The sequence below is a fragment of the Myotis yumanensis genome, unplaced genomic scaffold (assembly GCF_028538775.1).
Source record: "Myotis yumanensis isolate MYYU_CA2020_CCGP unplaced genomic scaffold, mMyoYum1.0.hap1 SCAF_6, whole genome shotgun sequence".
In the NCBI taxonomy this organism is placed as follows: domain Eukaryota; kingdom Metazoa; phylum Chordata; class Mammalia; order Chiroptera; family Vespertilionidae; genus Myotis; species Myotis yumanensis.
The window spans coordinates 93890542-93916729 of NW_027223757.1; the positions used below are offsets into that span (position 1 = coordinate 93890542).

At 55.3% G+C, this 26188-nt stretch overlaps 5 protein-coding genes across 6 annotated transcripts; 2 read left to right on the forward strand and 3 right to left on the reverse strand.

The window, feature by feature from the left end:
• The first annotated feature begins 29 nt into the window (after positions 1-29).
• RGL2 (ral guanine nucleotide dissociation stimulator like 2) lies at positions 30-7632 on the forward strand. The gene is made up of 18 exons (XM_070418785.1): positions 30-112; positions 230-421; positions 1599-1682; positions 1915-2093; positions 2221-2271; positions 2361-2658; positions 2915-3166; positions 3249-3352; positions 3441-3525; positions 3604-3672; positions 3858-3932; positions 4447-4479; positions 4595-4716; positions 4812-4907; positions 4987-5098; positions 5207-5497; positions 6803-6917; positions 7033-7632. The coding sequence occupies exons 2-18, from the start codon at positions 266-268 to the stop codon at positions 7242-7244; spliced, it is 2334 nt and encodes a 777-aa protein (XP_070274886.1). The 5' UTR covers positions 30-112; positions 230-265; the 3' UTR covers positions 7245-7632.
• Positions 7633-8420: 788 nt separating this feature from the next.
• Positions 8421-9655, reverse strand: PFDN6 (prefoldin subunit 6). Its single transcript, XM_070418786.1, has 4 exons — positions 9350-9655; positions 9044-9114; positions 8838-8962; positions 8421-8643 (listed from the first exon to the last, which is right to left on the reverse strand). Exons 1-4 carry the CDS (start codon positions 9411-9413, stop codon positions 8514-8516), a joined length of 390 nt encoding a protein of 129 aa, XP_070274887.1. The 5' UTR covers positions 9414-9655; the 3' UTR covers positions 8421-8513.
• A 322-nt stretch (positions 9656-9977) lies between these two features.
• On the forward strand, positions 9978-18149 carry WDR46 (WD repeat domain 46). Of its 2 annotated transcripts, XM_070418787.1 has the most exons (15): positions 9978-10120; positions 10438-10650; positions 10757-10837; positions 10974-11086; positions 11210-11297; positions 11391-11452; positions 11702-11806; positions 11903-12053; positions 12166-12301; positions 12490-12589; positions 16770-17083; positions 17194-17288; positions 17427-17522; positions 17655-17768; positions 17881-18149. In XM_070418787.1, the coding sequence occupies exons 1-15, from the start codon at positions 10052-10054 to the stop codon at positions 17980-17982; spliced, it is 1839 nt and encodes a 612-aa protein (XP_070274888.1). In that variant the 5' UTR covers positions 9978-10051; the 3' UTR covers positions 17983-18149. The 2 variants fall into 2 exon arrangements, with proteins under 2 accessions (XP_070274888.1, XP_070274889.1); XM_070418788.1 differs by lacking the exon at positions 16770-17083 and having other exon boundaries at positions 9980-10120; positions 12490-12585.
• Positions 18150-18412: 263 nt separating this feature from the next.
• On the reverse strand, positions 18413-20021 carry B3GALT4 (beta-1,3-galactosyltransferase 4). Its single transcript, XM_070419441.1, has 2 exons — positions 20003-20021; positions 18413-19836 (listed from the first exon to the last, which is right to left on the reverse strand). Exon 2 carries the CDS (start codon positions 19811-19813, stop codon positions 18659-18661), a length of 1155 nt encoding a protein of 384 aa, XP_070275542.1. The 5' UTR covers positions 19814-19836; positions 20003-20021; the 3' UTR covers positions 18413-18658.
• Positions 20022-20855: 834 nt separating this feature from the next.
• On the reverse strand, positions 20856-26122 carry RPS18 (ribosomal protein S18). The gene is made up of 6 exons (XM_070418789.1): positions 26085-26122; positions 25523-25621; positions 21435-21521; positions 21251-21352; positions 21072-21163; positions 20856-20972 (listed from the first exon to the last, which is right to left on the reverse strand). The coding sequence occupies exons 1-6, from the start codon at positions 26085-26087 to the stop codon at positions 20897-20899; spliced, it is 459 nt and encodes a 152-aa protein (XP_070274890.1). The 5' UTR covers positions 26088-26122; the 3' UTR covers positions 20856-20896.
• Positions 26123-26188: the final 66 nt, after the last annotated feature.

A 26188-nucleotide genomic window follows, 5' to 3' on the forward strand; every position in this document is an offset into this window, starting at 1 on the left:
CGGGAGGGCGGGGGACAGGGGTGCGGAAAGGCCGGGGAGGGGACTCGGCCGGGGACCGGAGACCGACGGGAGCTGCGGCCCGGACCCGCGCGGCCCCCACCCCGCCGAGCAGGTCAGAGCCAGGGCCCCCGGCGACCCGGCCTGTTCCGCCCTGTGACCCCTCACCCCCGGCGCGCCCGGCCCGGCCGCTCCCGCCGCCCGCTGACCGCCGCCGCTCCTGTCTCCCCAGGCGCCCCCATGGCCCGACCCTGCTGACGCCTCGGCCATGCTCCCGCGGCCCCTGCGGCTGCTGTGGGACACGAGCCCCCCCGGGGGAGTGGTGCTGAGCAGCTTCCGGAGCCGAGACCCCGAAGAGGGGGGGGCCCCCAGTGGCCGGGGCGCGGGCGAGGGGCAGGAGGACGAGGAGGAGGAGGAGGACGAGGTGAGGTGCGGGCGGTGGGAGTGGGGGCTACCGGAGGCTCCCCCTTCCTCTCGCCGCCTCTGCCCGGAGTTTCCCCTCCCGGCCTCGGTGATTTCCGCTCCGCCCGCGGTCTGCGCGTCCCCCGCCGCGGGAGCCCGGCGTCCCTGGGGTTCTCCGTGGCCGGACGCGGGCCCGCCCGCAGGAACCGGCCCTGGTCCCGCGGGCCCGGGCCTCCGCCTCGGCCGGCGTGTCGGCCTCTCTGGGCGCCGAGTTTTGGTCCCGGTCTCCCTCCGGGTGTGTTTGGCGGGGAGGGGTTTGTTTCCACGGTAACCGGCTCCTGGACGCTGGGATTGGGGAGGGAGCCCTTCGATTTCGTGACCCCTCCCCCTCTCCGCCTGGCGCTGGGTGGAGGCGGGAAACCCAGGTTTTTGGATCTTGGAGGGACGGTCCCGGGCTGAGCCGGGGAGCCGCCTGCCCTCCCCCGGGGCGGAGTGGTGCCCGGGAGCCGGGTAAGGCCTCCCGAGGGGCCAGACGTTGGACTTGGGGCCCGGAGGCTCTGGATCAGGGTCCAGGGCTGAGCCAGGGCAGTGACTGGCAGGGCTGGTTTTTCGGGATCGGTTGGGGGAGGGGCTGTAGCCACGTGACTCAAGAGTCTACCGCCCCCATCATCCCCACTTCCCCTTCTCCTTCCTGTGCTGGGATGAGAGCCGCCACCTTGGGGGGGTCTCCAGGGGGAAGGGGGCTGAGGGGAGAGACTAACTTCGGGCTCGGCCAGGTCCTTGGGGGAGGGCGGAGCGCGCGGCTGTGCCTGTGACTGAGGCCTCAGCGTCTCAAGGGCTCTGTCTGGCTTTCTGGCTCTCAGTTCCCCTCCTGCGCTTTGCACCCTGCTTCTCTGCTGGGCTGGGGTTCAGCTCTGGGGGGAAGGGGCTACGGTGGTCTCCAGGATCAGGGTTCCTGCACTCCACCTGCTCCCCCACCGCAAACCCCTCGACTCCACCGGGCCCTGAGACGGTTTGGGTGGGGCTGTTTGGGCCCCAGTGGGGGAGACCTGGGGTCACCAGCCCCCCCAGCCTCTCGCACTCGATGGTACTATCGCCCGCCCTCACAGGTGAGGGGTCAGAGGGAGGCGTAGGGCCTGGGTGAGGGCTGGGGCAGTGGGTGAGGAGGGCGGTCTGACCTGCCTTCCTTACTCCTGCAGGCCCCCGTGTCTGTCCGGGATGAGGAGGAGGATGGAGCCACCTTTACTGTCACAAGCCGCCAGTATCGGTCCCTTGATCCCTTGGTGAGATCATAACTTTGGCTTCTCACCTCTGGCCCATGACCCCCAGAAGGGCCAACTTTCTGGCCAGAGTGCTAGGTTGGGCTGGAGGCCTGGACTCTGCTGTGTGACTGGTCAATCTTTTGCCTTCTCTGAATCTTAGTACAGTGAGCCTGGGGTACCGCCTGGGCCTGGGGCCTCCCCCAGAAACTTAGGGCAGTTGAAGAAGGGCACTGACAGGCTCTCTCTCCCCCAGGCCCCCACACCTCCCCCGCGTTCCTCGCGAAGACTCCGAGCTGGCACCCTGGAGGCTCTGGTCAGACACCTGCTGGATGTCCGGACATCAGGGGCTGATGTGACCTTCACAGCAACCCTCCTGGCCACCCACCGGGCCTTCACCTCCACGCCTGCTCTGCTAGGGCTCATGGCTGACAGGTCAGGGTCGTAAGGGACCAAGGGTCTTAGAGGTGTTGGACTTTCTAAAGCAGAATATCCTACCAAAACAGTCAAAGCCACTGGGGGTTTGGGGAAAAATAGAGACGGGATCTCTTCCTTTCCCCAGGCTGGAAGCCCTTGAATCTCATCCTGCTGATGAACTAGAGAGGACAAAAGGGTGAGTAACCCCTAGTTCTTGGCCTCAAAGTCCCCTCTGCCCAAGCTGCAGCTTGACATCTGACCCCTGGCTGATCCTCCTTCTCCCAGGGTAGCCATCTCTGTGCTGTCAACCTGGCTGGCCTCTCACCCTGAGGATTTTGGCTCTGAGGTCAAGGGTCAGCTTGACCGGCTTGAGAGCTTCTTGCTTCGGACAGGGTATGCAGCAGGGGAGGGTGTTGGGGGGGGCAGCGCTGACCTCATCCGCAACCTCAGGTCCCGGGTGGACCCCCAGGCCCCCGACCTTCCTAAGCCCCTGGCCCTCCCCGGCGATCCCCCTGCTGACCCCACGGATGTCCTGGTGTTCCTCGCTGACCACTTGGCCGAACAGCTGACCCTGCTAGATGCGGTGAGACCCTGACCTGTGACCCCCATGCCCGTGCCCCTTACTAACCTTTCCCCGACTCCAGATCCTTTCCTTGCTTCCAACCCTTCCCAACCTCCTCTGTCCACCCAGTTTTGACCTTCCCCCTTTCCCCTTGGTTGTTACCCTTCAAATCCTGTGTCCCTTTGGGTCCCTTGGCCACCTGAGATCCTCACACCCCTAATATTGGAAGGCTGGCTCTCTTGACGATGAACTGTAACCTCTGACCTCTTCCCCACAGGAGCTGTTTCTCAATCTCGTTCCCTCTCAGTGCCTGGGGGGCCTGTGGGGTCACAGAGACCGGCCGGGACATTCCCACCTCTGCCCATCTGTGCGAGCTACTGTCACACAGTTCAACAAGGTGGCAGGGGCAGTGGTCAGCTCTGTCCTGGGGGCTATCTCGACTGGAGAGGACCCGGGGGAGGTGACCATACGGCCACTCCGTCCGCCCCAGAGGGCCCGGCTTCTGGAGAAGTGGATCCGTGTGGCAGAGGTAAGAGAGGAGATTGGCCCTGTTGGGGACCATGGTGTGGAGAGAGATCCCACAGCTGAGGCCTCCCTCTGTGACCCCACAGGAGTGCCGTCTGCTCCGAAACTTCTCTTCAGTTTATGCTGTGGTGTCGGCCCTGCAGTCCAGCCCCATCCACAGGCTTCGGGCAGCCTGGGGGGAAGCAGCCAGGTGGGGAGGATGGGGCACTGGGCTGGGCTGAGGGCTGGGAGAGGGTGCTACCCCGCTGGCCCTCAACCTGCTGCCCTCCTTCCCCCAGGGACAGCCTCAGGGTCTTCTCCAGCCTCTGCCAGATTTTCTCTGAGGAGGATAATTATTCCCAGAGCCGGGAGCTGCTGCTGCGGGTGAGGCCCCGTTCCCTGGCCTTCCTCGCCATCCCTGCGCCTCCCCCACCCTCATTTCCCTTGTTCTGTCACCCCCAGGAGGTGAAAGGGCAGCCCTCTCTGGAGCCGAATTCCAGGAAGGCCCTGAAGTCTGGCTCCCGGGGTGGGGTGAGTGCTGCGGGTGGTTGTGAAGGAGGAAGGAGTGTGTGGGGGGGGTGCAGTCAGAGGGGTGGGAAAAGGCACAGCAGGGTGAGGACAATTCACTTTGTACTCTGAGGCATAGGGTGGGGGAGTACAAGGGCGGGAGCCCTCAGGTCAGTGGCAAGGGTGCCTGACTCTGACCTCCGCCACAGGGTGTGGTCCCATACCTTGGCACCTTTTTGAAGGACCTGGTGATGCTGGATGCAGCCTCCAAGGATGAGCTTGAGGTCAGTGGTGTGTTCAGTGGGATCTAGAACCAGGGTTTCAGGGTCAGACAGACCTCCCTCCAGGAAGGTGCTGAGGCCGCACCAGGGCTCGGGCCCGAGCGCCAGGGTTCTGGTTCTGTTGCTTTGGCGAGCTGCGTCGCCTTGTTGTGCCCGAGTGACCTGCAAATGGGAAACTAGTGACAGTGTCTACATCTGTTGTGAAGGTTAAATGAATTAATCCTTGGCCAGTGCTGAGAACATGCCTGGAATTTAAGCAGACACAGACTTTGTTAAATGATTGAATACTGGAACTTCGGGCAAGTTCCTAATTCTCTCTGAGCTCTAATTTCCTTTTCTGTAAAGTGGAAAGTTTCTAATCTGAGATACTCAATTTAGAGGGTAAGGAAAGGTGCTTAGGGAATGACAGATGGGGGCGTGTCAGAGAGGTGGGGGGCGGCCAGAGGTGCCTGTGTTTGGGAGGGGCGTGGTCTCTCTGACAGGGTGGGACGCTCACCCCACCCCCTTGCTCTTGCAGAATGGATACATCAATTTTGACAAGCGGAGGAAGGTGAGGGGTGCTTGGGCTGGGTGCTAGATATCCCTCGTTCCAGGAAGGGGAGAAGGAAGGAGGGAAGTCGGGACCCCGGAGTTTTGGCTCCTACAGTCTGGGGGTCCCTTCCTAGGAGTTTGCTGTCCTTTCTGAGCTGCGGCGGCTCCAGAATGAATGTCGTGGCTATGACCTCCGACCCGACCCCGACATCCAGCAGTGGTTACAGGGGCTCCGGCCACTGACAGAGGCCCAGAGGTGACTTGCTGGGTGAGGTTAGGACTTCAGGGCTCAGGCAGGGTATGGGGATCATGTGTCACATCCTGACCTCTGCCCATTGCCCCTCTCCCCAGCCATCGAGTGTCCTGTGAGGTGGAGCCACCTGGTACTGGTGACCCTCCTGCCCCCCGAGTGCTTCGGCCCACGCTGGTCATCTCGCAGTGGACAGAGTGAGGGGGTCGTGGCTGGGGGGAGTCTCTTGGGGACTGGCCTTCTTCCTCTGACCCTCCCAACCTCCTGCCACTCCAGGGTTCTTGGCTCTGTTGGGGGTCCCACCCCGCTTGTCTCCTGGGACCGGCCCAATGTTGGGGGAGATGAGGTGCCTGGAAACCCTGCTCCTCTGTTGACCCGTCTGGCCCAGGTGAGCTTTGCTCCTGACCTCTGACCTCAACACTGACCCTGACTCTTGTGAATGTTTCTTCCTTGATCTCCCTGCCTCACACCAGTCCCTCATGTTGTTTGCCCCCAGCACATGAAGTGGCCATCTGTGTCATCTCTGGACTCTGCCCTGGAAAGCACTCCATCCCTACAGAGTCCAGCTGGCCCCAGCCAGCTGTCCCCCCCAGCATCCTCTCCTAGGCCTTCTCGAGGTCACCGCCGTTCAGCTTCCTGTGGTACCCCACTCAGTGGGGGTGCAGAAGGGGCCTCCAGAGGGCCTGCATCTGGGGGAGGGGGCTCTGGGCCAGGGGCTTCCGATTGTCGAATCATCCGAGTCCAGATGGAGCTGGGGGAAGACGGCAGTGTCTACAAGAGCATCTTGGTGAGGGGCCGTGGGCTGGGAGGTGGGGGTGAGGATGGTGCTTTGTGGGATCATAGTCTTAGGTTTGAACCCAAATGGGAGGATGATTGTAGTTCTAATTCTGACCGTTTTATTTTAAAGCCTTGTTAGCTGCGGCGCCTGAACTTTTGGTGGCCTATTAGATTTTTTTTTTTTTTATAACATTGGCTTTTCTTTTTTTTTTTTTAAATATATTTTATTGATTTTTTACAGAGAGGAAGGGAGAGAGATAGAGTTAGAAACATCGACGAGAGAGAAACATCGATCAGCCGCCTCCTGCACATCCTCCACTGGGGACGTGTCCGCAACCCAGGTACATGCCCTTGACCGGAATCGAAGCCGGGACCCCTCGGTCCGCAGGCCGACGCTCTATCCACTGAGCCAAACCGGTTTTGGCAAGATTTTTAGAACAAACAGCAGTTTTCCCCACCGGGGAGCAGCCCTATCTCACTGGGCACGTGAGTTGGCCTGTGGAGGACAGAGGGCCACCACATTGGGTTTCTCTGTTCACGCTGAAGTATTGGAGTGGCTGTGGTTAGAGCAGCGGTTCCCAACCTTTTTTTGGCCAGTTCCCACCTACGCATCTCTAAATCCTGATGCCCCCTCCCCCGTGACATACAATTCCTATTATTCAAAAAGTGAACTCCTAGTCATGTGGAGGAAGCCTAAAAAGCCATTAACTTGGTCTAAACAAGCTTCCAAAGAATATAGCATCCATGAAAGAGAAAAATAAAAGAACGAAAGGATAGCTGAAGTACTGAGGAAGAAATCACTAAGAAACTGTTAAAAAATATGAAGTGATATGAAAACATGGCAGTTTCAAAACATAATAGAGAACTGAAATGCATAAGTATGTCACAATATGTATTTATATACTGTATATGAGGCCCCTAGAACCATAAGAAATGCAAAAAAGTCACTGTTGATAACTCCTTCTCGAATTGCCCCCCTGTGGGGCGTGTGCCCCAGGTTGGGAACCACTGGGTTAGAGCATTGGTCTTAGCACCAAAGGGTCAGGGGTTCGATTCTTGATCAAGGGCACGTACCTGGGTTGCAGATTCGATCCCCAGCCCCAGTTGGGGCACGTGCAGGAGGCAGCTAATCAATGTGTCTCTCTCACATCGATGTCTCTCCCTCTCCCCCTCCCTTCCACTCTCTCTCAAAAAAAAAATGTATTGAACACGGGTAACCTTTTTTGGTTGGGAGATCAGTGGCTGGGATTGGAAGGATGGGCATCAGAGGTCATTCTGGTCAATTTATTGCTCTTTTGGTTTCCTGTCCTGCCAGGTGACAAGCCAGGACAAGGCTCCAAGTATCATCAGTCGTGTCCTTAAGAAAAACAATCGTGATTCTGCAGTGGCTTCGGAGTATGAGCTAGTGCAGCTGCTACCAGGGGAGCGAGGTCAGAGGAGACGTGGGGGGAGAGTGGTGCCCATCAGTGGGAATGCTTCTACATCCAGGTGGTTACTGGGGGAGCAACTGTGTTTGAGCTTGACGCCTCCTCTCTGAACCTACAGAGCTGACCATCCCACCCTCGGCCAATGTCTTCTATGCTATGGACAGAGCTTCACACGACTTCCTCCTGCGGCAGCGGCGAAGGTCCTCTACCGCTACCCCTGGTCTTGCCAGCGGCCCCTCTGCCTCAGGAACTCCCCCAAGTGAGGGAGGAGGGGGTTCCTTTCCCAGGATCAAGGCCACAGGACGCAAGATTGCCCGGGCACTGTTCTGAGAAGGAAGCTCTCATGGCTCACAGAACTATTGGTGACCACACCAGATGCGGGTAGCCATGCTGAATGGTGGCAGTTCTATTCCATTGGGAAGAAACCCAGAAAGGTGGCCAGCTACCCTGGGGCAGTGAAGTGCCACTGGTTTGTCAGAAAGCCAAGAGCTCCCGCCCTGTGGGACCTGGTAATGACATTGGATACCTGTGTATAAACACCCTTTCCATGAATGCAGCACATAGCCATGTTGTAGCATGCCAAGGAAAGGCCTAAAAGGGGGAGAAGAAAGACCTAGAGGCTCTGAGTCCCAGGAAGAGAGGACGGCAAGAAGTAGGTTCCTGTTCTGGAGGTTCCTGTCACTGTGACAACACTAAAATAAACCAAAACACTACCTGAGTTCTATTCCCGTCCTTGCAGTGTATGAACTAGACGCTGGGAGTGCGGGAGGGGAGCTGGTTGGAATTTAGATGGAACATGAAGGGACCCAGCACTTTCTATCCCAATGAAGATCTGAAAGTGGAGTGTTGCTGAAAAACCGTGCCCTCAGAATCCTGGTTTATTCCTCCCTAGCAACCTCTCCATCCCCGGTCGCTTTATTTGCTCTTACATTTTTCTCCCGAGTTGTCACAGACCCACAAGTACTAGCCACCCAGTTAAAGTGATCAGAATGAAGAACTCCCCTGGCTGCAAATTTATAAGAAACAATTTTAGGACAAAGACATGGAAGAACTTTGTGGGCAATGTACAAACTTGGAGGACTTCGAACATCACAAAGTATGTGCTAGGATTTAAATCAGTCCAAGCTACATTCAAATTCTAACAAATGAGATACTAAAAAGACTAAGAGATGCTGAGGCTACTTGGAGGATAAGAAATAGCACTGAGGTCCCACCTTTCTTCCTGGGGTCTCAGATGAGAGGAGAGGACTGAATTAAACTCATCTTCCCAACAACGGTTGCACTGTAAATGCCCTCATGTTTCCTAAAGGGGCCTGCCAACCAAGCTAAGTGTTTTATATGCAGACGAGGCTTGAGATATTTCAGATTTTAGTCTCAAGAAAGGATGGGTTACTCTGTCACAAAGAACAATTCCAGTTCCAGGAATTTGCACTTGAAGTAACAGGTGGTGTATACACATTAGGTGGAAGGGGCTGGGATAATGGATGAAGACAATTACGACAGAAGTGGCTGGTCAAGCAGCCAGGTGACTTCACATTTTATTAGCTACAGTATAGACCCTAGAGCTGCCTGGGTTCCCCCTGCCCCCGGACCATAGGGTCAGGCCTTGCCAGGAGCCCCTGCCTTGGCCGCCTGCGCCCGCTGGAACTCCTGCTGCAGCTGCGCAAGGGTCTCCCTCTGTTGCTCTGACTGCTGCTCCAGGTCCCGGAGCTGGGATTCGTATCGCTTACTGAGAGGAGGCAAGAGAGACAAAGGAGCAAATCAGTTAGGGAGACTTAGTGAGGATGCTGAAGGCAAGAAAGATCAGTGGACAACTTGAGATCTAGGGCAGGGAGGGGAAGGGGTTGGAGGACGTGGACCTCTGCAGTGGTTCCCAGCACCTCTTGGTGGTGTCAGGCGCATCAGGGTGGGGGACAGACTCACATTTCAGCTGTGATATAGTCCAGTCTCTTGCCTACTGTGGCCCGAGCCTCCCCCAGCTCCTGCTTGACCAGCACGGGACCCAGAAGTTTAAAGACCACGTTGGACGCATCCAGCAAGGCCAGTTCCTGGTGGAGGCGTGGGGCACAGGACGTCAGCATCCTGACCAGGACCGCCCCTCCCTCCTTGCCCCACAGTCCCAGTCTCACCTCCTTCACGATATTATTTTCTGTTAGTTGTGCTTCAAGCTTCTGCCGCCCTGACATGGATTTACTCAGGTCTGTGGGTGGGGGAGTGTGGGTGGCAGGAAAGACTTTATTAGAGAAAAGACACGTGCCCCCTGACCCCCACCATCCTAGTCAGAAGAAAACGGGGTGGGAGGCAGTCAGGCCGGGGCGGCGCGGCAGGGGTGGGGAAGGAAGCATGGCCTGAGAACGGCTTTGGGTTCGGAGCGCGCGAAGGGGTGACGGGTCGGGGCGAGGCTGCGCCGACCTCTCCCTCGCCCTTGCCCTTACCCTTCTGCAGCTGCTGGTATTTCTCCACTTCCCCCTGCAGCTTCTTCTGGATCAGCTCAGCCATGGCGGCGGTGAGCCTGCGGGAGAGGGGCGCCGGGTCTCACGCTCTGGAAGGCCCCGCGCTCCCGGCAATGGTCTGGCTCGCGGAGGTGACAGCTCTCCTGAGGGGCGGCCTCTCGGGGCACAGCGGCTTCTCCCTTCGTATCCACACGGCCCAGGCCGTAGCGAGTGGCAGTTGCAACAAGACCCCAAACCGAAACCCCGCCTCACTCTCGTTCTCCCTTCAGTCATTACAAACCCGGAAGTAAACAAAGAATGCTGGGAATACTACCATCTGGTGCATGCCGGGAATTGTAGTTCAGACGCGTTTAGTAAGCGGCGTTCTGCAAAAAATACAAATTTTGAAGATTCTAGGCAAGATGGGGAAACGAAGATGGAAAAATCAACCGCACCGTTTCTTAGGACCTGGTCCCGGACTTGCCTTTCTTTCGTTACTCGTGCATAAGCTGCCATTCGGAGGGGCGGGAGCAAGGTCCGCCTGGCCCCTTAAGGGCGAGCCGCCCTCATTGAAGATGGCGACTAAGGCTTCCCACCTGGTACAGCGCTGATTGGATGAGGGTTGGAGGACTTCCGGGAGATACCTGTGCGTCTGTGGGACAGCTGAGAGGAGTTTGCACGTGGATCGTCCGTAGGGTGGGCAGGATGGAGACTGCCCCCAAGCCGGGCAGGGATATCCCTCCCAAGAAAGACAAACTTCCGACCAAGAAAAAGGTAGAGATCTTCCTGGGGCGAAAGGAAAGTTTTCAGGCCCGGGGCCGGAGGGGCGGGGCACGGGCAGCGGACCATCAGGGCTGCTGATCTGCCCGTGGAAACCGCCACGGCCCAGCCGGCCTGATTCAGTGGTTGGGCATTGACCCATGAACCAGGAGGTCACGGCTCGATTCCCAGTCGGGGCACATGCTCGGGTTGCGGACTCGATCCCCAGTGTGGGGCGTGCGGGAGGCAGCCGTCAATGATGGTCTCATCATTGGTGTTTCTCTCTCTCCCTTCCTCTCTGAAATTAATCATAATAATTATATATATAAAAGAGACCGCGGCGATACTGGGAGGAAGAGACCACTCCGACCGCTGCCGCAGCCTCTCCAGGGCCCCCTCCTAACAAGAAGAGGAATCGAGAGCTCCGCCCCCAGAAGCCAAAGAACACTCACATCCCAAAGAAGTCTCCCGTCTCCAAGAAGCCCCAGATCGTAAAGAAACCCCGGGAACGGAGGGATGCGGAGCCGCCGCGGAGCTTGTCGGGGGTGAGCATGGGACCTGACAGGGCAGTGGGGTATCGCCTTGTGCTTTGAAGGGGCCAGGTTGGGGTCAATCCGAGCCGGTCAGCGAATTGCCTCCTCCCTGCCCCAGGCCCAGGACCCATTCCCAGGCCCCGCCCCGGTCTCTGTGGAGGTTGCTCAGAAGTTCCGCTGCATTGATAAATCCAAAAAGGTGAGGGCCAGTCTGAGAGCGGGGTTGCAGGCAGGGCTGTCTGGATGAGATGGATGGAGGGGGACCAGGTGGCTCTCTCGTGACCTCACATGGTGTCTGTTTTTCCCCCGGACCTTCCCCACCACCGATGTTATAGCTGCCACATTCTAAGTCCAAAACCCGAAGCCGGCTTGAGGTGGCTGAGGCTGAGGAAGAGGAAATAAGTGTCAAAGCCGCTCGTTCGGAGCTGCTGCTTGCAGAGGAGCCTGGGTGAGTGGCCCCTGATCCGGGCCTCTCCTGCCCCTGCTTCCTGGGACCGTCCTTTCCCGCGCCCTGTTGGCACACTTACCTCATAGTAGGAAGCTTTACTGCAGCTCCAACGCTCACTTGCAGGTTCCTGGAAGGGGAGGATGGGGAGGACACAGCAAAGATTCGCCAGGCGGACATCGTGGAGGCTGTGGACATTGCAAGTGCGGCCAAGGTGAGCCTGAGGATGGGGACGGGCCTGGCAGGGGGAATTACTGAAGCGAGCCATTTAGTTCTTCACTCTTTTTTTAACTCTTCCCTTGCCCAGCACTTTGACTTGAACTTGCGACAGTTTGGACCCTACAGGCTGAATTACTCTCAGACTGGGAGGTAAGGTTGAATTCTAGTGACTCTGGAAGTGGAATGAGGGCCCGTCTCCTTAACCACTTCAGCCAGGCCCACTCATACCGTGTATGTTTGGTTGTTGATGTGGGGTGTGTCCTGTGATTTGCTTGCGTGTGAGGGTGAACACGGAGGACATCTCTCACCTGGAGAGAAGGGGCTGGCGTGAAGCAGACCTCAAATGGTCTGAGGGTGCTCCCCTGCATTGACACCCTGCTTGTTCCCCACCTTCAACAGACACTTGGCTTTCGGAGGGCGCCGGGGTCATGTGGCTGCCCTTGACTGGGTGACGAAGAAGCTCATGTGTGAGATCAACGTCATGGAGGCGGTGCGGGACATCCGGTCAGTGGCCTGTCCGTCAGGGGTCAGTGGCGGTGAGACAGCCCTTCTTGATTGAATGACAGCTATGACCCCTTACCCCCTGCTCTCTCCTCCCAGGTTCCTGCATTCGGAGGCACTGCTTGCTGTCGCTCAGAACCGCTGGCTTCACATCTACGACAACCAGGGAATTGAACTCCACTGCATCCGCCGCTGTGACCGCGTCACGCGGCTTGAGTTCCTGCCTTTCCACTTCCTCCTGGCCACCTCTGTGAGTGGCTGTCAGCACAGGGACTGGGTGGGAGCCCCTGAGAAGACCATGCCTCCTCTGGCACCCCAGTAGAGGGAGGACAGGGCAATCAGGACTCATTTCTCTCTCACAGTCAGAGACAGGCTTTCTGACCTACCTGGACGTGTCAGTGGGGAAGATTGTGGCAGCTCTGAATGCCCGGGCCGGACGACTGGACGTCATGACCCAGAACCCTTACAATGCCGTCATCCATCTTGGACACAGCAATGGTGGGTCCCTGGCTGAGATTTGACTCTCTGACCATCCTACCCTGCTTTTCTCCTATATTTGTACTCCACGAGTCCTGTAAAGTTGCCCTTTTACCTTCCTCTCTGGGCTCCTCTTGGTCTAGAGTCGCCATCTTTCTCAAGTTTAATCCCCTCGGTGCCCACTTTGGCTCTTCTCCTCTGACCGCCAGGTACTGTGTCCTTATGGAGTCCGGCCATGAAGGAGCCGTTGGCAAAGATTCTCTGTCACCGCGGGGGGGTCCGGGCTGTGGCAGTAGATTCTACAGGCACGTAAGTCACTTGTTTGGGCATGAGGTGCTGGTGGTCGCAGCTGGGCGGGAAGGTATGGAAGGCCGTGTGTCTTTAAGAGCACAGACTCTGCGTCAAGCTGCCTGGGTTTAAATCCTGGTGTCACCACTGACCAGCCATGTGGGTGTGGGCACATTACATAACTCTGTGTGCCACACTTTCCTCACCCTGAGAGTGGGGACATGCGTGTCTAGCTCAAGGGTCAGCAAATTTTTTCTTTTTTTTTAATATATTTTTATTGATTTTTTACAGAGAGGAAGGGAGAGAAATAGAGAGTCAGAAACATCGATGAGAGAGAAACATCGATCAGCTGCCTCCTGCACATCTCCCACTGGGGATGTGCCCACAACCCAAGTACATGCCCTTGACCGGGATCGAACCCGGGACCCTTCAGTCCGCAGGCCGACGCTCTATCCACTGAGCCAAACCGGTTTTGGCAGCAAATTTTTTCTATAAAGAGCCCGGTAGGCCTGGCTGGCACGGCTCAGTGGTTAAGCATCGACCTATGAACTGGATCATCACGGTTCGATTCCTGGTCAGGGCACATGCCCTGGTAGTGGGCTCCATCCCCAGTGTGGGCAGTGCAGGTGGTAGCAATTGATGATTCTCTCTCATCATTGATGTTTCTATCTCTCCCTCTCCTTTCCTCTCTGAAATCAATATATATATGTACATGTACATATATAGACAAATATAAAAGCCAGATAGTAAATGTTTTAGGCTTTTCTGGCCAAGAGGCAAAATCGAGGGTATTATGTAGCTATTTGAATAATAAGAAAAAAAAGTATCACAAAATTTTTTTTTATTATTAAATATATTTTATTGATTTTTTACAGAGAGGAAGGGAGAGAGATAGAGAGTCAGAAACATCGATGAGAGAGAAACATCGATCAGCCGCCTCCTGCATATCTCCTACTGGAGATGTGCCTGCAACCCAGGTACATGCCCTTGACCAGAATCGAACTTGGGACCTTCCAGTCCGCAGGCCGACGCTCTATCCACTGAGCCAAACCGGTTTCGGCAACAAATTTTTAAACAATGAAATTCAAAATGTAATAATTGAATGCCATAATTTTTTTGCTTAATTGATATTCAAAGTTAGTGTTCGAAGTCATCAAACTCGACTGCAAATGTGTATATGTTAAAGGTGATCTGTAGAGAGGTTTTACATATTTTATCCTTGAAAATGTCTTGCACACAGGCAGGTGATGAGACAGGTGGCCTGGGAGGTGCTCCGAGTGCTGTCAGGTTATAACCGTGAGGCTGCGACTCCAGCAGCAGCGCAAAGCGATCCCATGTCAGTGTCTGTCTTGACCACCCTACTGTGCGAATGTAGCACGAAAGCAGTCAATGAGTGAATGTGGTTGTGTTCCAATAAGACTATTTGTGGACACGATTTCCTATAATTTTCTCGTCTTGAAATATTCTTTTTTTTTTTTGTTAAGTATATTTTGATTGATTTCAGAGAGAAAGGGAGAGGGAGAGAGACATCAGTGATAAGAGAGAATCATTAATCGGTGTCCCACACTGGGATCGTGGCCGCAACCCGGGCATGTGCCCTGATCAGGAATCGAACTGTGACCTCCTGGTTCATAAGTCGATGCTCAACCACTGAGCCACACTAGCCAGGCTTGAAATATTCTTTTGATTTTTTTCTCCCAACCACTTAACGTAAAAATCATTCTCAGCTGTGGGCAATACAGATCTAGGTGGTGGGCCGGATTTGTTTGGCCGTAGTTTGCCAGTCCTGGGCTGAGCTCAAAAAGCTGTTGTAGGCGGTAAAGTGAGTTCAGGCACATGAAGCTTAGCATGGAGCCAGTGAACAGGGAGCCCTGCCTTCATCGTCCCGTCAGGTCTGGCTGGTGTGAGGGCAGGGAGGTGGGTTTGCTTGGAATGTCTGGGCTTCCTGAGAATATTTGCCTGTCACAGCTGTTCTGTCTGGTGTGAATGTGTGTGTGGATCTGGCGGAGTATTTCACAGATTCCTGTGTGTTTTCTTCTAATTCCTTTCATTCATCAGGCCTTCGCGGGGCTCTGTGCTAAGGTTCGGGGGCAGAAGGATGAATGGGCCATTGAGCCTGCCTGGGTGCAGTGTTCGTTACACTTTCTTCACAAAAACAGGTGGCAGTAGTTTTCAGGGATGATTGCCAGGTGGGGCATCTAGTTGCTACTCAGCTGTCTCTGTCACCTCAGACTTGACGTGTCCATTACTGGATCGGACACCCGCCTCCCAGGCTCCTCCTTGCCTGCTCCTTTTCTGCCACATTTTCCTGTTGCGCACAATCTGACTTCTTGGACACCACTAGCTCGCTACACAGCCCCGTGTTCCTTGGCGTCCGGAGGAGCAGAACTTAAAAGCACTGTTTGTCTGGGTGCCCAGGCTCTGCTGTTCATAAGTCCTGACTGCCTGTCCCTCAGAGGTCCCTGCACATCTGCTTCCCTCCATCCTTGCTGTCTCCGTGGGCATGTGTGGTGCTCGCAGCCTGCTTCCAGCCTCAAGCCTTCCTCCTGCCTTGTTCCCCGGGAGCTGTCAGTACAGCCTCCCCACGGCTGCTTTCCTCCTTTTCCAGCTGCTCAAGAATCCTCTACATTAAATAGAAACTGCGTACCTTTATTTTTAAGTTGTTTGAAAGGAAATCAGGAAAAGGAAAAGTGAAGTGGCCCCCACTTTATGAAAGTCTACAGGGGCTCGCACCCCTTAGACTCCCAGAGTTGTATTTTTGGTACCAAATGAGTTGGTTCTGCCTCTTTGGCCCCATAGCTGGGCCAGCCTGGCCTGTGCGAGACCTGTCCCGAGCTGGCTGCCTTCTGTGGGCTGCTGGCCTTGAGCTGTAGTTTGCCTTCCGGGGCTGCCTTGGTCAGCCGCTCCTCTCCGGGGCTTAATGAGCTCATTCACTGAGCTTTGCTCAACACCAGTGCAGAATGGCTCCGGTCTCTGACCACAGGTCCAGCCCCAGGTCCTCCGCAGGGGCTCCAGAGAGGAGGCTCTCCTCTTCCATAAGAGGCTTTCTGGAATCCACTGGGGTTGGATTCTCAAAGCTGGACTGTTTACCACATGGTAGCATGGCCTGGATGCCCACCTGGTATTTGCAGAGGTTCCCAGAGGGTGAGGAGTCAGGATGTGCCCGGAGTTGTTGGTGCACTGAAGGGTGTGGCCCTGTGTCCTAGGAGCCCTTTGGTGCAGCTGGGCCCTGATAGTCTTATCAGAAGTATCCAGCTGGGCCTTTGCTCTTAGGAACTCTTCAGTCCCCTCCTCTGGGGCTCATAGCCACAGCTAGAGAGAGCATCCTTGGCCCTTTGCAAACGTGTGTCTCCTGGCCTGGCTGGTTCCTCTCCAGCCTCCCTCGCTGAGGAACTGCTTGAACATAGGCAGAAAGGCCAGCCTCTGACAATAAACTAGTGCAGTGCCCAATTCCTTGAGAGGATCTGGTCAGCGATCTCGCCCTCCTCTGGGGAAGAGGGTGGAGTAGGGCCTCTGGCACATGGCTTCATGACTTCCTAAGGTTCCCTCAGGTCCATGCCGTCTTCCGTGGTGGCTTGTGATGGCCAGGGGCACGGCTGGGGCGTTGGATCCCAATCTGACTTGACAGAGTCCCTGCAACTTGTCCTCTGCTGACCCTCCTGGTCTGTTTCCTGACAGTCCTGGAAACACCCCTCCCCTCCCTCTCTCCTCTCCATTCACCCATTTGTACCTGCTGTGTCTGCTTCTGCTTTCTTGAGAATTGCTGGGAATGGCTCAAATCCCAGTCTCCCCAGGAAGGCCTCCTGACCACTGCAGTCCATCCGCCCTCCCCTTTGCTGAGCCGCCGTTGCCTGTCTGTGCAGTGGGACGTCACATTTAGGTACACGTCATGGGCATTCTCTCTTTGGTTCACATCTTGAGTAGGTTAGAGGGCAGATGCTAAAGAATAGGCCTGCCTTGAATCCTAGCTCTACCTCTCGCCCTGCTTTCCTTCCTCTGAGCTGTTTCATTTGTAAAAGGGAAATACCACATAGTACAGAGTTGTGACGTGTGACCAGGAGGCTGTCTGCAGTGTTCGGTGTGATGGTTGTGGTTACCATCAGTCTTTTTTATCCCCAACCAGACTTGATGCCTGGACTCGGTCACAAGCCTGCTCAGTAACCCCTCACTACAAAGTAATTGGTCCTCCCTAATCCCCCAGGTACATGGCCACCTCTGGCCTGGACCACCAGCTGAAGATCTTTGACTTGCGAGGGACGTTCCAGCCTCTGAGTGCTCGGACCCTGCCCCAGGGAGCGGGGCACCTGGCCTTCTCCCAGCGGGGACTGCTGGCCGCAGGAATGGGTGATGTGGTCAACTTATGGGCAGGGCAGGGCAAGGCCAGCCCACCCTCCCTGGAGAAGCCCTATCTCACCCACCGTCTCTCGGGCCACGTGCATGGCCTTCAGTTCTGCCCCTTTGAAGACGTGCTGGGGGTGGGGCACAGTGGGGGCATCACCAGCATGCTGGTCCCTGGTAAGTGGGCCAAGGGGTGGGCCTGAGATAGCTGGGAGCAAGGGGCCTGGTCAGGCTGGAGTGCTGAGCTGGATTCTTGCTTATGGCTCCACGTTCTTCCCTCCCCCCAGGGGCTGCTGAGCCCAACTTCGACGGCCTGGAGAGTAATCCATACAGGAGCCGGAAGCAGAGGCAGGAGTGGGAGGTGAAGGCCCTGCTGGAGAAGGTGAGGATGTGGGGGCTGGGGCAAGCTCTCATACTGGGGGTTTTGGAAAGAGTTGGATTCGGCAACCGCCTGGCTGCAGTCCCTCTTTGGGGTCACCCTCCTCACCCATTTCTGTCCCTCTCTCTGTGACACCTCCAGGTACCTGCAGAGCTCATTTGTCTGGACCCACGAGCCCTGGCAGAGGTTGATGTCATCTCTTTGGAGCAGGCAAAGAAGGAACGGATAGAGAGGCTGGTAGGGAGCAGACCCCAGGCCCAGGCACACCCTCACCCACCACATGCTAGAAGTGTGGTACAGCAGGTGGGTGCTGCCACAGTGCCCTGTCTCCGAGGCTGTTACAGACTTCACTCCTGTCCCCTTCCCCAGGGCTACGACCCAGAGTCCAAGGCTCCCTTCCAGCCAAAGCCGAAGCTGAAGGGCCGAAGCTCCACAGCAAGCCTGGTGAAGAGGAAGAGGAAGGTCATGGACGAGGAACACAGGGTAAAGGAGCATTTGGGGGTGGGCCAGGCCTCCCACGGGCGGTACCCTCCTTCTGCTGGTGCCTCTGTCCTTGCCAGCCTGCCACTTCACACTTTGCCCCCTATCTTTCCAGGACAAAGTCCGACAGAGCCTTGAGCAGCAGCCACAGAAGCAAGAGAAGGCCGCCAAGCCCATGGGGGCCCGGCCATCTGCCCTGGACAGATTTGTGCGCTGAGCCAGGCTCCAAGATGGCCTGGGAACAACACTCTCTCCCCAAGATCACCTGTGGGGGGAATTCCTGTTCCCTGGAATGAGGGCCAGGTGCCCCTTCCCCAACTGGGAATAGACAGCTGGCTCCTGGGGTGGGTGGGTATTAAAGAAGGAAGTGAAGTTTTTGGATAATGTGTCTGGATCATCCTGTGTACTTGTCCCCTTCCTTTGCCCAGCCTGGGGCTGCTCTAGGCTCCAAGTGGTCATGTGTCCCGCCCCTACCCCCACCCCATCTCTCGTGGTTGCTGTGGCCTTATCTTTGCTCTTTAGGGGTTTTTCTCCTCAAAGAGACTGTGCTCTTTCTCCCAAGTCCCTGGAGATGTGCTTCCCACCCAGCAGGGGCTGGCAGGGCCCAGGCTTGTGTGCCGGGACTCCTGGTGCGGACCACACTGCACTCGAAGTAGAAACACAAATTTATTGAGGGGCTCCTGCCCCTCTCCTGCCATGGATGGGGGGTGACCATCTTTGGGGCTGGCAGGCCAGACCCTGGGTTTCCCCTGTATCCTTCAGGCTTCAGTGACAGACTGAGCATCTGGTGTCAGGAAACTGTCCAGTTGCAGCCAGATGCCTCGGGCCCGGGAGAACGGTGGGGGAGCTGGCCGGCCCCTCAGCTCCTCACTCCTCGCCAGTGGCCCGGGTCCTCAGCTGTGAAGCCAGGCTATTACCCTGCACCGCAGGATGCCCAGGACTCCCTGGAGCCAGGAGCAGAAGGGTGCAGTCCTTTCCCCATCAGAGCCACCCACCAGCTTCCAGGCTTCCTGCATCTTCCAGGGGTCCAGCCTGTGGGATGTCAGCAGGAATTTCCCATAGCAGCACCGGTCCAAGGGATAGTGGGTGGCACCAGCCAGCTTGACACAGTGGGTTGGGGTGAGGCCTCCCCGTCGGGCACTTACCCCCACAAAGACATCTTCCAGTGGCAGAGGAGGGGCCCGGCTGGCCACTTTGAGGATGAGCTGCACAGCGGAAGCTGACAACACATACCCAGTGCCCGAGGCATAGGGTGGGAAAGGGCCCCAGGTGGCAGGCCACTGCTCCTCCGATATTTGGTGCTTGCTCCCTGGAGTCCGAGAAGGGTGCACCCGCCAGTGCACACGGCCCAGGTACAGAAGAGGCATGGGCTGACTCACCGGGGTGGGGCGGCCTCCTTTCCACTCTCCATCTCCAGCCCCAGCCTCTCTCTGGGGCTCCATGCCCCTCTCCCATTGCTCCCAACGGCCCCCTCGCCGGACCAGCTCTGATACCAGCTCCGGAACGTTGACAAACACATCATCGTCGGTCTTGAGGATGTAGCGGGCCATGGGGCAGTGTTTGTCTGCCCAGCTCAGCCCGCTGAGCGTCTTGAGGGTCAGGTTGCGGTAGGAGTCGTGGAAGGCCGCCTGCAGGATGTCCCCCTGGGCCACTGACTCCCGTTCCAGGTCGTTCTCATGGGAGCCCCGGGTGGGATGCCGCCCGCTGGGCTCTCCCAGGAGAAAGAGAGTCTGCACCCTAAGCCCGCGGGCCTCGCGCTGCCCGCCCCACGAGGCCCGAATGGCGTTTCTCTGGTTGAGGTTCTCGGGGGCCGTGCACACCAGGATGAGCAGGAAGGGAGGCGCGCCGGGGCCACCGCAGGCGTCCTCGTTGGGGATCAGGAGACGCGGCAGGGCCAGGGGCGGCCCTGGCGAGGCCGGTGCGGGGCGCAGGGAGGCTAGCGAGAGGCTCAGCAGCTCCTCCCCGAGGCCCGAGGGCCCGAAGAGGGTCCAGACAATCGCCAGCAGCAGGGCAGCGAGGAGCAGGCGCCGGAAGAGGCTGAGGGGCATGGCGTGGCGCAGTCAGAGGGAGCCTGGCGGGGGAGACGGAGGGCGGTTGGAGGGCGCGGAGCCGGAGCCGGCTCTCGGCAGCCCGAGTCCCTAGCCGACCACGCCGAGGATGGGACGAGCGGAGATGGCGGGCGGTACCTGCGCCATAAGGTGCAGAGACTCGGACGCGGGAGGCTGCGGGGAGGTTACCTGGTCGCTGCCCCGCCACCCCGAAGCTCCGCTCCATGGCTGGCTGAGCTGCCGCACCAGCCGCCTCCCGCCGGCGCGGAGCTGAGCGGCAGTCCCGCCCCTCCCCGGGAGGGGTGTGGCTCCGCGCGTTCCCAGAACCCCGCCAGCGGCCTGGCAGACACCGGAGGGGGGACTTTCTGGGGACCGGATTGGACCAGTGCGTGTTGACGTAGATCTTCCTCCCCAACCACGTTACCTCCGGGTGCCGAGACCCTCAACTCCGTATCCAAGAAATTGCACCCCGCCCCCAACTTGCCAACACCCGAGTCCCATACTGTAGAAACCTAGGACGGCCAAAACCTGCAAAAACTCACCGGACCTGCAAGACTCCAACTACCTGCACTCCCCAGTCCAGCCCCAGGGAAAACTGGTTGGGCTCCCCCTACAGGCTGAGTGACTAGCCCCACCTCCTCATACCTTAACCGGGTGGGGAGTGACACCATTGCTTAAACCAGGGGTGGGCAAACTTTGACTGGAGGGCCACAATGGGTTCTTAAAACTGGACCGGAGGGCCGGAACAAAAGCATGGATGGAGTGTTTGTGTGAACTAATATAAATTCAAAGTAAACATCATTAAATAAAAGGGTACGGTCTTTTTTTTTAGTTTTATTCATTTCAAATGGGCCGGATCCGGCCCGACGGCTCTAGTTTGCCCAGGGCTGGGTCTGGCTTAAACCAAAACCGAGGACTTGTTTGGGTAGCTGGGTGGGGACATCAGTGGAGACTTGGGAAAATGACCAACAGGGTCCTCATGACAGCTAGCATTCCCTAGCAATGCCCCCAGAAGCAGCAAGAAAAGTCACAAAGGAAGCCATAGGTGTATAAACTATTTATTAACAGACGAGGCCTACAGACTTATTTCTTCTTGGACACACCCACAGTGCGACCCCGGCGGCCTGTGGTCTTGGTGTGCTGGCCTCGAACACGAAGACTAGGTGAGAAAAGAAGGATCACAGGTCATTCACATCACACAAAACACCTGGGAAGAGAAGGCAGCACCAAGGGAAAGTAGACCTCCACCCAGACTCACCCCCAGAAGTGGCGCAGCCCTCTGTGGGCCCGAATTTTCTTCAGCCGCTCCAGGTCTTCACGAAGCTTGTTGTCCAGACCATTGGCCAGGACCTGGATTCAGAAGAGGGTGAGGGATGCTTATATTACCCGCAACCTCTGTTGCCCTGCCTTTCTTCAATCTCTCATCTCAATACACACCTGGCTGTATTTCCCGTCCTTCACATCCTTCTGTCTGTTCAAGAACCAGTCTGGAATCTTGTACTGGCGTGGGTTCTGCATAATGGTGATCACACGTTCCACCTGGCAGGCAGGACACAGGTCAGATCCCGATGGCACCATTCCAAGGCAGGCCCAGCCCACAGGCCCCCTTCCTGGTCCTCACCTCGTCCTCTGTGAGCTCTCCTGCCCTCTTGGTGAGGTCGATGTCTGCTTTCCTCAACACCACATGAGCATATCTTCGCCCTACACCCTGAGAGGTTGTGGAATTGGGCTGGAGTTATTTTATGGTTTCCTTTATCGCCCCAGTTGTTAAAAAAAAAAAGCAAAGTTAGGGCCTGCAACTGTCTAGCGCCGTGGTCCACAAACTGCACCTCACCCACTTTTCCAGATAAGAAGCTTAATGATTAAGTAGAGAAGAGGAAAATAGTTTTGTTCAGGCGTAGGGCTGGACTAAGAACTTGGGGCAGACATCCACGGAAAGCAGCAACGCCTTTCCTATTGCCCAGCATGTGCACTTCCTGATAAATGCTGGCTATCAGACAAAGCAGTGGCACAAAGAGCCTGGCACTTGAAGCTGATACAGCGGCAAAACAGGTCTGTTGGTCAGCAGGCTCGATCAGATAGGGCTGTCAGCTCCTGGAAACTAAAGGTCTTTGGACCAGCCACTGCATAGCCATGATCAGTGTTACGTATTAATTTTAGAGAGGAAGGAAGAGGGAGAAACCTCCATTTGTTGTTGCACTTATTTATGCCCTTACAGTTGTTTCTTGTATGTATCTTGATGGGGGATTGAACCCACAATCTTGCTGTATTGGGACGCATTCTAATCAACTGAGCTACCTGGCCAGGGCCACAACAATCAGTTTTTAAAGATCACAAACTTGATTCTGTCGGTGCTCAAAGTTGACCAGGCCCTAGAGAACTTATTGCCCAAATCAAACTTACTGGTGGCATCATATAAACACCAACCAAACACATCAGGACAGTGAAGGATGGTGACCTGGGTTCAATAGTGCCCCCCACCCAATGTTTTTTCACCCAGAATCTCAGAATGTTACATTAGGAATCTTTGAAAATATGGTCAGAATGAGGCTATACTGCATCAGGACACCCCTAAATCCAATGACCCTATCTCACTAAAGGAGAGGACATGTAGACAAAGAGGAAAAGCCATGTGATAACTAAGTCAAGAATTTGGAGCGGTGTGGCTGTAAGACAAAGGAATATGGAGGATTGCTGGTGACTACCAGAGGTTAAAAGAGGCAGACAGGATTCCTTGAGCCTACAGAGGGAGCATGCCCTGTGGACACCTTGATCTTGGCTATTTGGTCTACAGAACTGAGACCAGGTTCTGCTGTTTTAAGCCAAGTCTGCGGTAACCTGTTACAACAGCCCAAGGAGAGATGGTATTTACTCTCTAAGAAAGTGACCTACGGCCCTGGCCAGTGTGGCTCCATTAGTTGGAGCCTAGTCCCGTGTACCAAACGGTCTCAGGTTCAATTCCCTGTTAGGGCACATGCCCCGGTTGCAGGTTCCATCCCAAGTAGAGGTGTGAATGGGAGGCAACGGATTTGTTTCTCCCTCCCTTATAAAAAAAATAAACCCTCAGGTGGATTTAATATGTGCAGATAAAATAGTATATGTTTAAGATTTACTTTAAAATATGCGTGGAAAGGGCATAGATGAAACAAGATTTTGTTTTTAGCTAGATGATACTGTAAACACCTCGATTTTATGGACCCTGATTTAATAAACTTCGGATTTAATGGACAAAATTTCCAGTCTGTATGTCATATGTGAAAATGAACACCCAGTATCAACCTATAATTAAAGCAACAGGTTGTTATTCAGTTATTTTTAACAAAATGTAGCAAGTAGGCCATACAGTGGGAAAAACACTAGTAATTTCACTGACAAACATTACATAGCTACAATTAGTCTACATATTTAAGTCCAAGTTTCACTGCTCATAAACAATGTTCAGGGAATGATTAGCACATAATCACACTGCATTGTATGAGATAATTGGTTCTATTGTCGTGTGACTTTATGCAGCAGTTTTTAATGTTTTTATTGATTTTAGAGATAGAGGAAGGGAGAGGATAGAAGTGAGGAGGGCTACTTCCTGCCTGCCCCCTACTGGGATCCAGCCCACACCTGGACATGCCACACCAGCCAGGGCTCTGCAGTGGTTCTAACTCGTGCCAGGACGGGTGTTCCCCAGCCGGTGCATTTGTTTACTCATGGTGATTGCTGAACACACACACTTACTAGACCTATTAAGTATAAACTTAAAATCACAGTAAAACATAAAAAACTGTGAAATTAAAGTTTTCATACCTAATTGCACAAACGTTCCTACATAAGTAAAAACAGGTAAACCAGATCCACAGATGCCCCCTTTTCCATCCAGACTACACTACAGGGAACAGTCATGTTTGTAGTCCAACCACGCTATAGAAGAGCTAATACTCTGAAAGCATTTAGAGAAGCACTGCTCACAGGGACACTGGCATTTTGGCAGGACAAGTGTTCCTTACACTTCCCAGTCATTAGTAACCCAGATGAGTTATCCCCGATTTAGAGGAAGAACAGAAGACCAGGCAGCCCTAAAGGACACCCATAGCAAAAATCTACAAGCGGAAATAAAAACCCCAGGAAGGGAAAACAGCAGAGAAATTGTACAGGATCTTTATTACCTCTCAACACCCTCTTCTTGGTATCTTCCATTCCATTCCTCACCCTTCCCGTGATTAACTGTGCTGACTTTAGAAGAACCCCTCCCTCCACTCAGGCTGCCTTTCCCCATCCTGGGTCCTTAACAAAAGACCAAGCTTTAGTTCTCTTACCAGAGGAAGAGCTAGCTGCCTTTGCTGGCTCTTCACAAAATTAGCAAAAACCTCATCTATACAAATAACTTTCCCAATGATAAGCAGGGCATCAGGACCCCTAGAGAGACTTCATTCAGTACCTGAAACTGCCTCGGTGGTGCTGTTCTTTGTAAATATATTTTTGATTCCAGAGAGGGAAAGGGAGAGGGAGAAACATCAACCATCGATTGGCTGCCTCCTGCACGCCTCCTACTGGGGATCAAGCATGTGCCCTGACCTGGAATCAGACCTCCTGGTCCGTGGGCCCTCGCTCAACCAGTGAGCCAACACCGGCCTGGAGGGTTGTTTTAAGTTGACAAGTTATAATATATATTTAACTAATGGGAACAAAACCAACTAATTTTGAAGAGGCAGTTTAACAGAAGCACCCCATTAACCACAGCCACCCTTTACCATTTCATTTGTCTCATTACAACCCTTGGAAAAGGAACTTCTGTACTTTACACTGCCTTACTAGTTCCCCACAACAGAAGCAACCTTCTTACAAAGGATAAGTTGTGCTCCCCGCAGTACAGCGTTAAGAACCAAGGGAATTTGATGAATCTAGGATTTTAGTTTTAAACGCATCAGTTTCCTTTAAAATTCTCTGAAACCAGGCAAAAGCATCCCTGATAACATCCCCGCCCTAATACTGCTTGAGCACCTATCACACAAGCTGGGAACTGTGAGGAGACAGGACTAGCTCCGACCCTGGAGGGTGCACATCCTGGTGGGAAAAGAAGTCATTCAGCCATCTCCACACTAACCACAAGTATCCCAGAGAACAGAAACAGAATGGAAACATGCCCCCCTTTGGCTCCAAGAGTTCATTCGTTTGGTGAAGAGAGATACCCAAGTCTGCATTCACCCACTTAGTTCACGCAACCAGCCAAGTACTGGTTCCCGCTTCAGCTGGACAGAGGCAATGACTTTCACCTCTGGAAATGTGAGGAAAGATCCTGCTCACGATGTAGTGACATCCCTCCCAACTGTTCCTTCACGCTTGGGATCTGTTGGCACGTCTACCCACCCAAGATGACAATTATCCGATTTATGGGGCATATAAATGTCGCAGGAAGGGCTGGTGTTATGATGCACTGAGGGAAGGAGGCACAAACCAAACCCAGGATGACCTCCAGATGAGGGCCGAGGGCCCAGGAAAATCCTGGCGAATCCATGTAGACAAACCCACTCCCCACCCCCAGGGGAACTGTTCCGGCCTGACCTGACTTTACCTTCCGCGTGAACGTGGAAAGGGGCGCAGGGTTCCCCAGCAGCTGAGGTGACCTGGTTGGGGCCTGTTTCCTCACCTTGCCTCACTTACAGCTCAGGTCTTAACCACCTCAGTCTCATTTAGTCTCCACTCCTCGCCCTCCTTTACCTTAATTGCAGTGATGGCAAAGGCTATTTTCCGCCGCCCATCGATATTGGTGTTGAGTACTCGCAAAATGTGCTGGAACTTCTCAGGAATCACTAGAGACTGGCAGAGATTGGGGGAGAAAGCAGACACCGTGAACTAGCAAATCACAACCTGACAGGAACGTTAAACTCGTCACACAGGGGGCCAGGTGCCCCCGCGGGTTTCCACCAACTGCAAACTCCTTAGCCTGCGGACACAGGAACGGGAAGTGTTGGGGTTGGGGCAATGCAACCTCTGGGAGAGGACAAACCTCCTGCCTGTCTGCAAGGCACACTGAGTGCGGAGGCAGCGGTCCCCCCGCACGCCCAAGCCTTTCGCTGCTTTCGAGCGCCCGGGGAGCGACTCTTCCTCCGGCCCCACTGCCCAGAAACGGAAGTCTCTAGTCGTTCCTTCCCAGGGCGCGATCCAAAGTTCCACACAGAAAGTTGCAGGCCCCTAAAGCGGGGCGTTTTCGGCTCCCTGATAGCAGACCTTCCCTGCCCGGTCCGATGTCGCCGGATCCCCGGACGGATTCGAGTCTTACCATGGCGGCAGCGGCGTGCAGGCCTCCTGTGGAAAAGAAAGCGGAAGTTACGTAATAGTCTTATATAGCGAGCGGGCGGAAGGGGCGGGGTGATGTTGGTGTAG

Coding starts and splice junctions, on each gene's coding strand:
- B3GALT4 (XM_070419441.1), bottom strand. CDS start 19,813: ATGCCCCTCAGCCTCTTCCGGCGCCTGCTCCTCGCTGCCCTGCTGCTG.
- RGL2 (XM_070418785.1), top strand. CDS start 266: ATGCTCCCGCGGCCCCTGCGGCTGCTGTGGGACACGAGCCCCCCCGGG. Junction 2,272..2,360: donor GAACTAGAGAGGACAAAAGG/GTGAGTAACCCC, acceptor TCCTTCTCCCAG/GGTAGCCATCTCTGTGCTGT. Junction 6,918..7,032: donor GCTGCTACCAGGGGAGCGAG/GTCAGAGGAGAC, acceptor CTGAACCTACAG/AGCTGACCATCCCACCCTCG.
- WDR46 (XM_070418787.1), top strand. CDS start 10,052: ATGGAGACTGCCCCCAAGCCGGGCAGGGATATCCCTCCCAAGAAAGAC. Junction 10,121..10,437: donor AACTTCCGACCAAGAAAAAG/GTAGAGATCTTC, acceptor TATATATAAAAG/AGACCGCGGCGATACTGGGA. Junction 11,298..11,390: donor ACATTGCAAGTGCGGCCAAG/GTGAGCCTGAGG, acceptor TCCCTTGCCCAG/CACTTTGACTTGAACTTGCG.
- PFDN6 (XM_070418786.1), bottom strand. CDS start 9,413: ATGGCTGAGCTGATCCAGAAGAAGCTGCAGGGGGAAGTGGAGAAATAC. Junction 9,115..9,349: donor ATACCAGCAGCTGCAGAAGG/GTAAGGGCAAGG, acceptor CCCCACCCACAG/ACCTGAGTAAATCCATGTCA. Junction 8,644..8,837: donor GACTATATCACAGCTGAAAT/GTGAGTCTGTCC, acceptor GCCTCCTCTCAG/TAAGCGATACGAATCCCAGC.
- RPS18 (XM_070418789.1), bottom strand. Junction 21,522..25,522: donor TTGCCATCACTGCAATTAAG/GTAAAGGAGGGC, acceptor ACAACCTCTCAG/GGTGTAGGGCGAAGATATGC. Junction 20,973..21,071: donor GGGCTGCGCCACTTCTGGGG/GTGAGTCTGGGT, acceptor TTTCTCACCTAG/TCTTCGTGTTCGAGGCCAGC.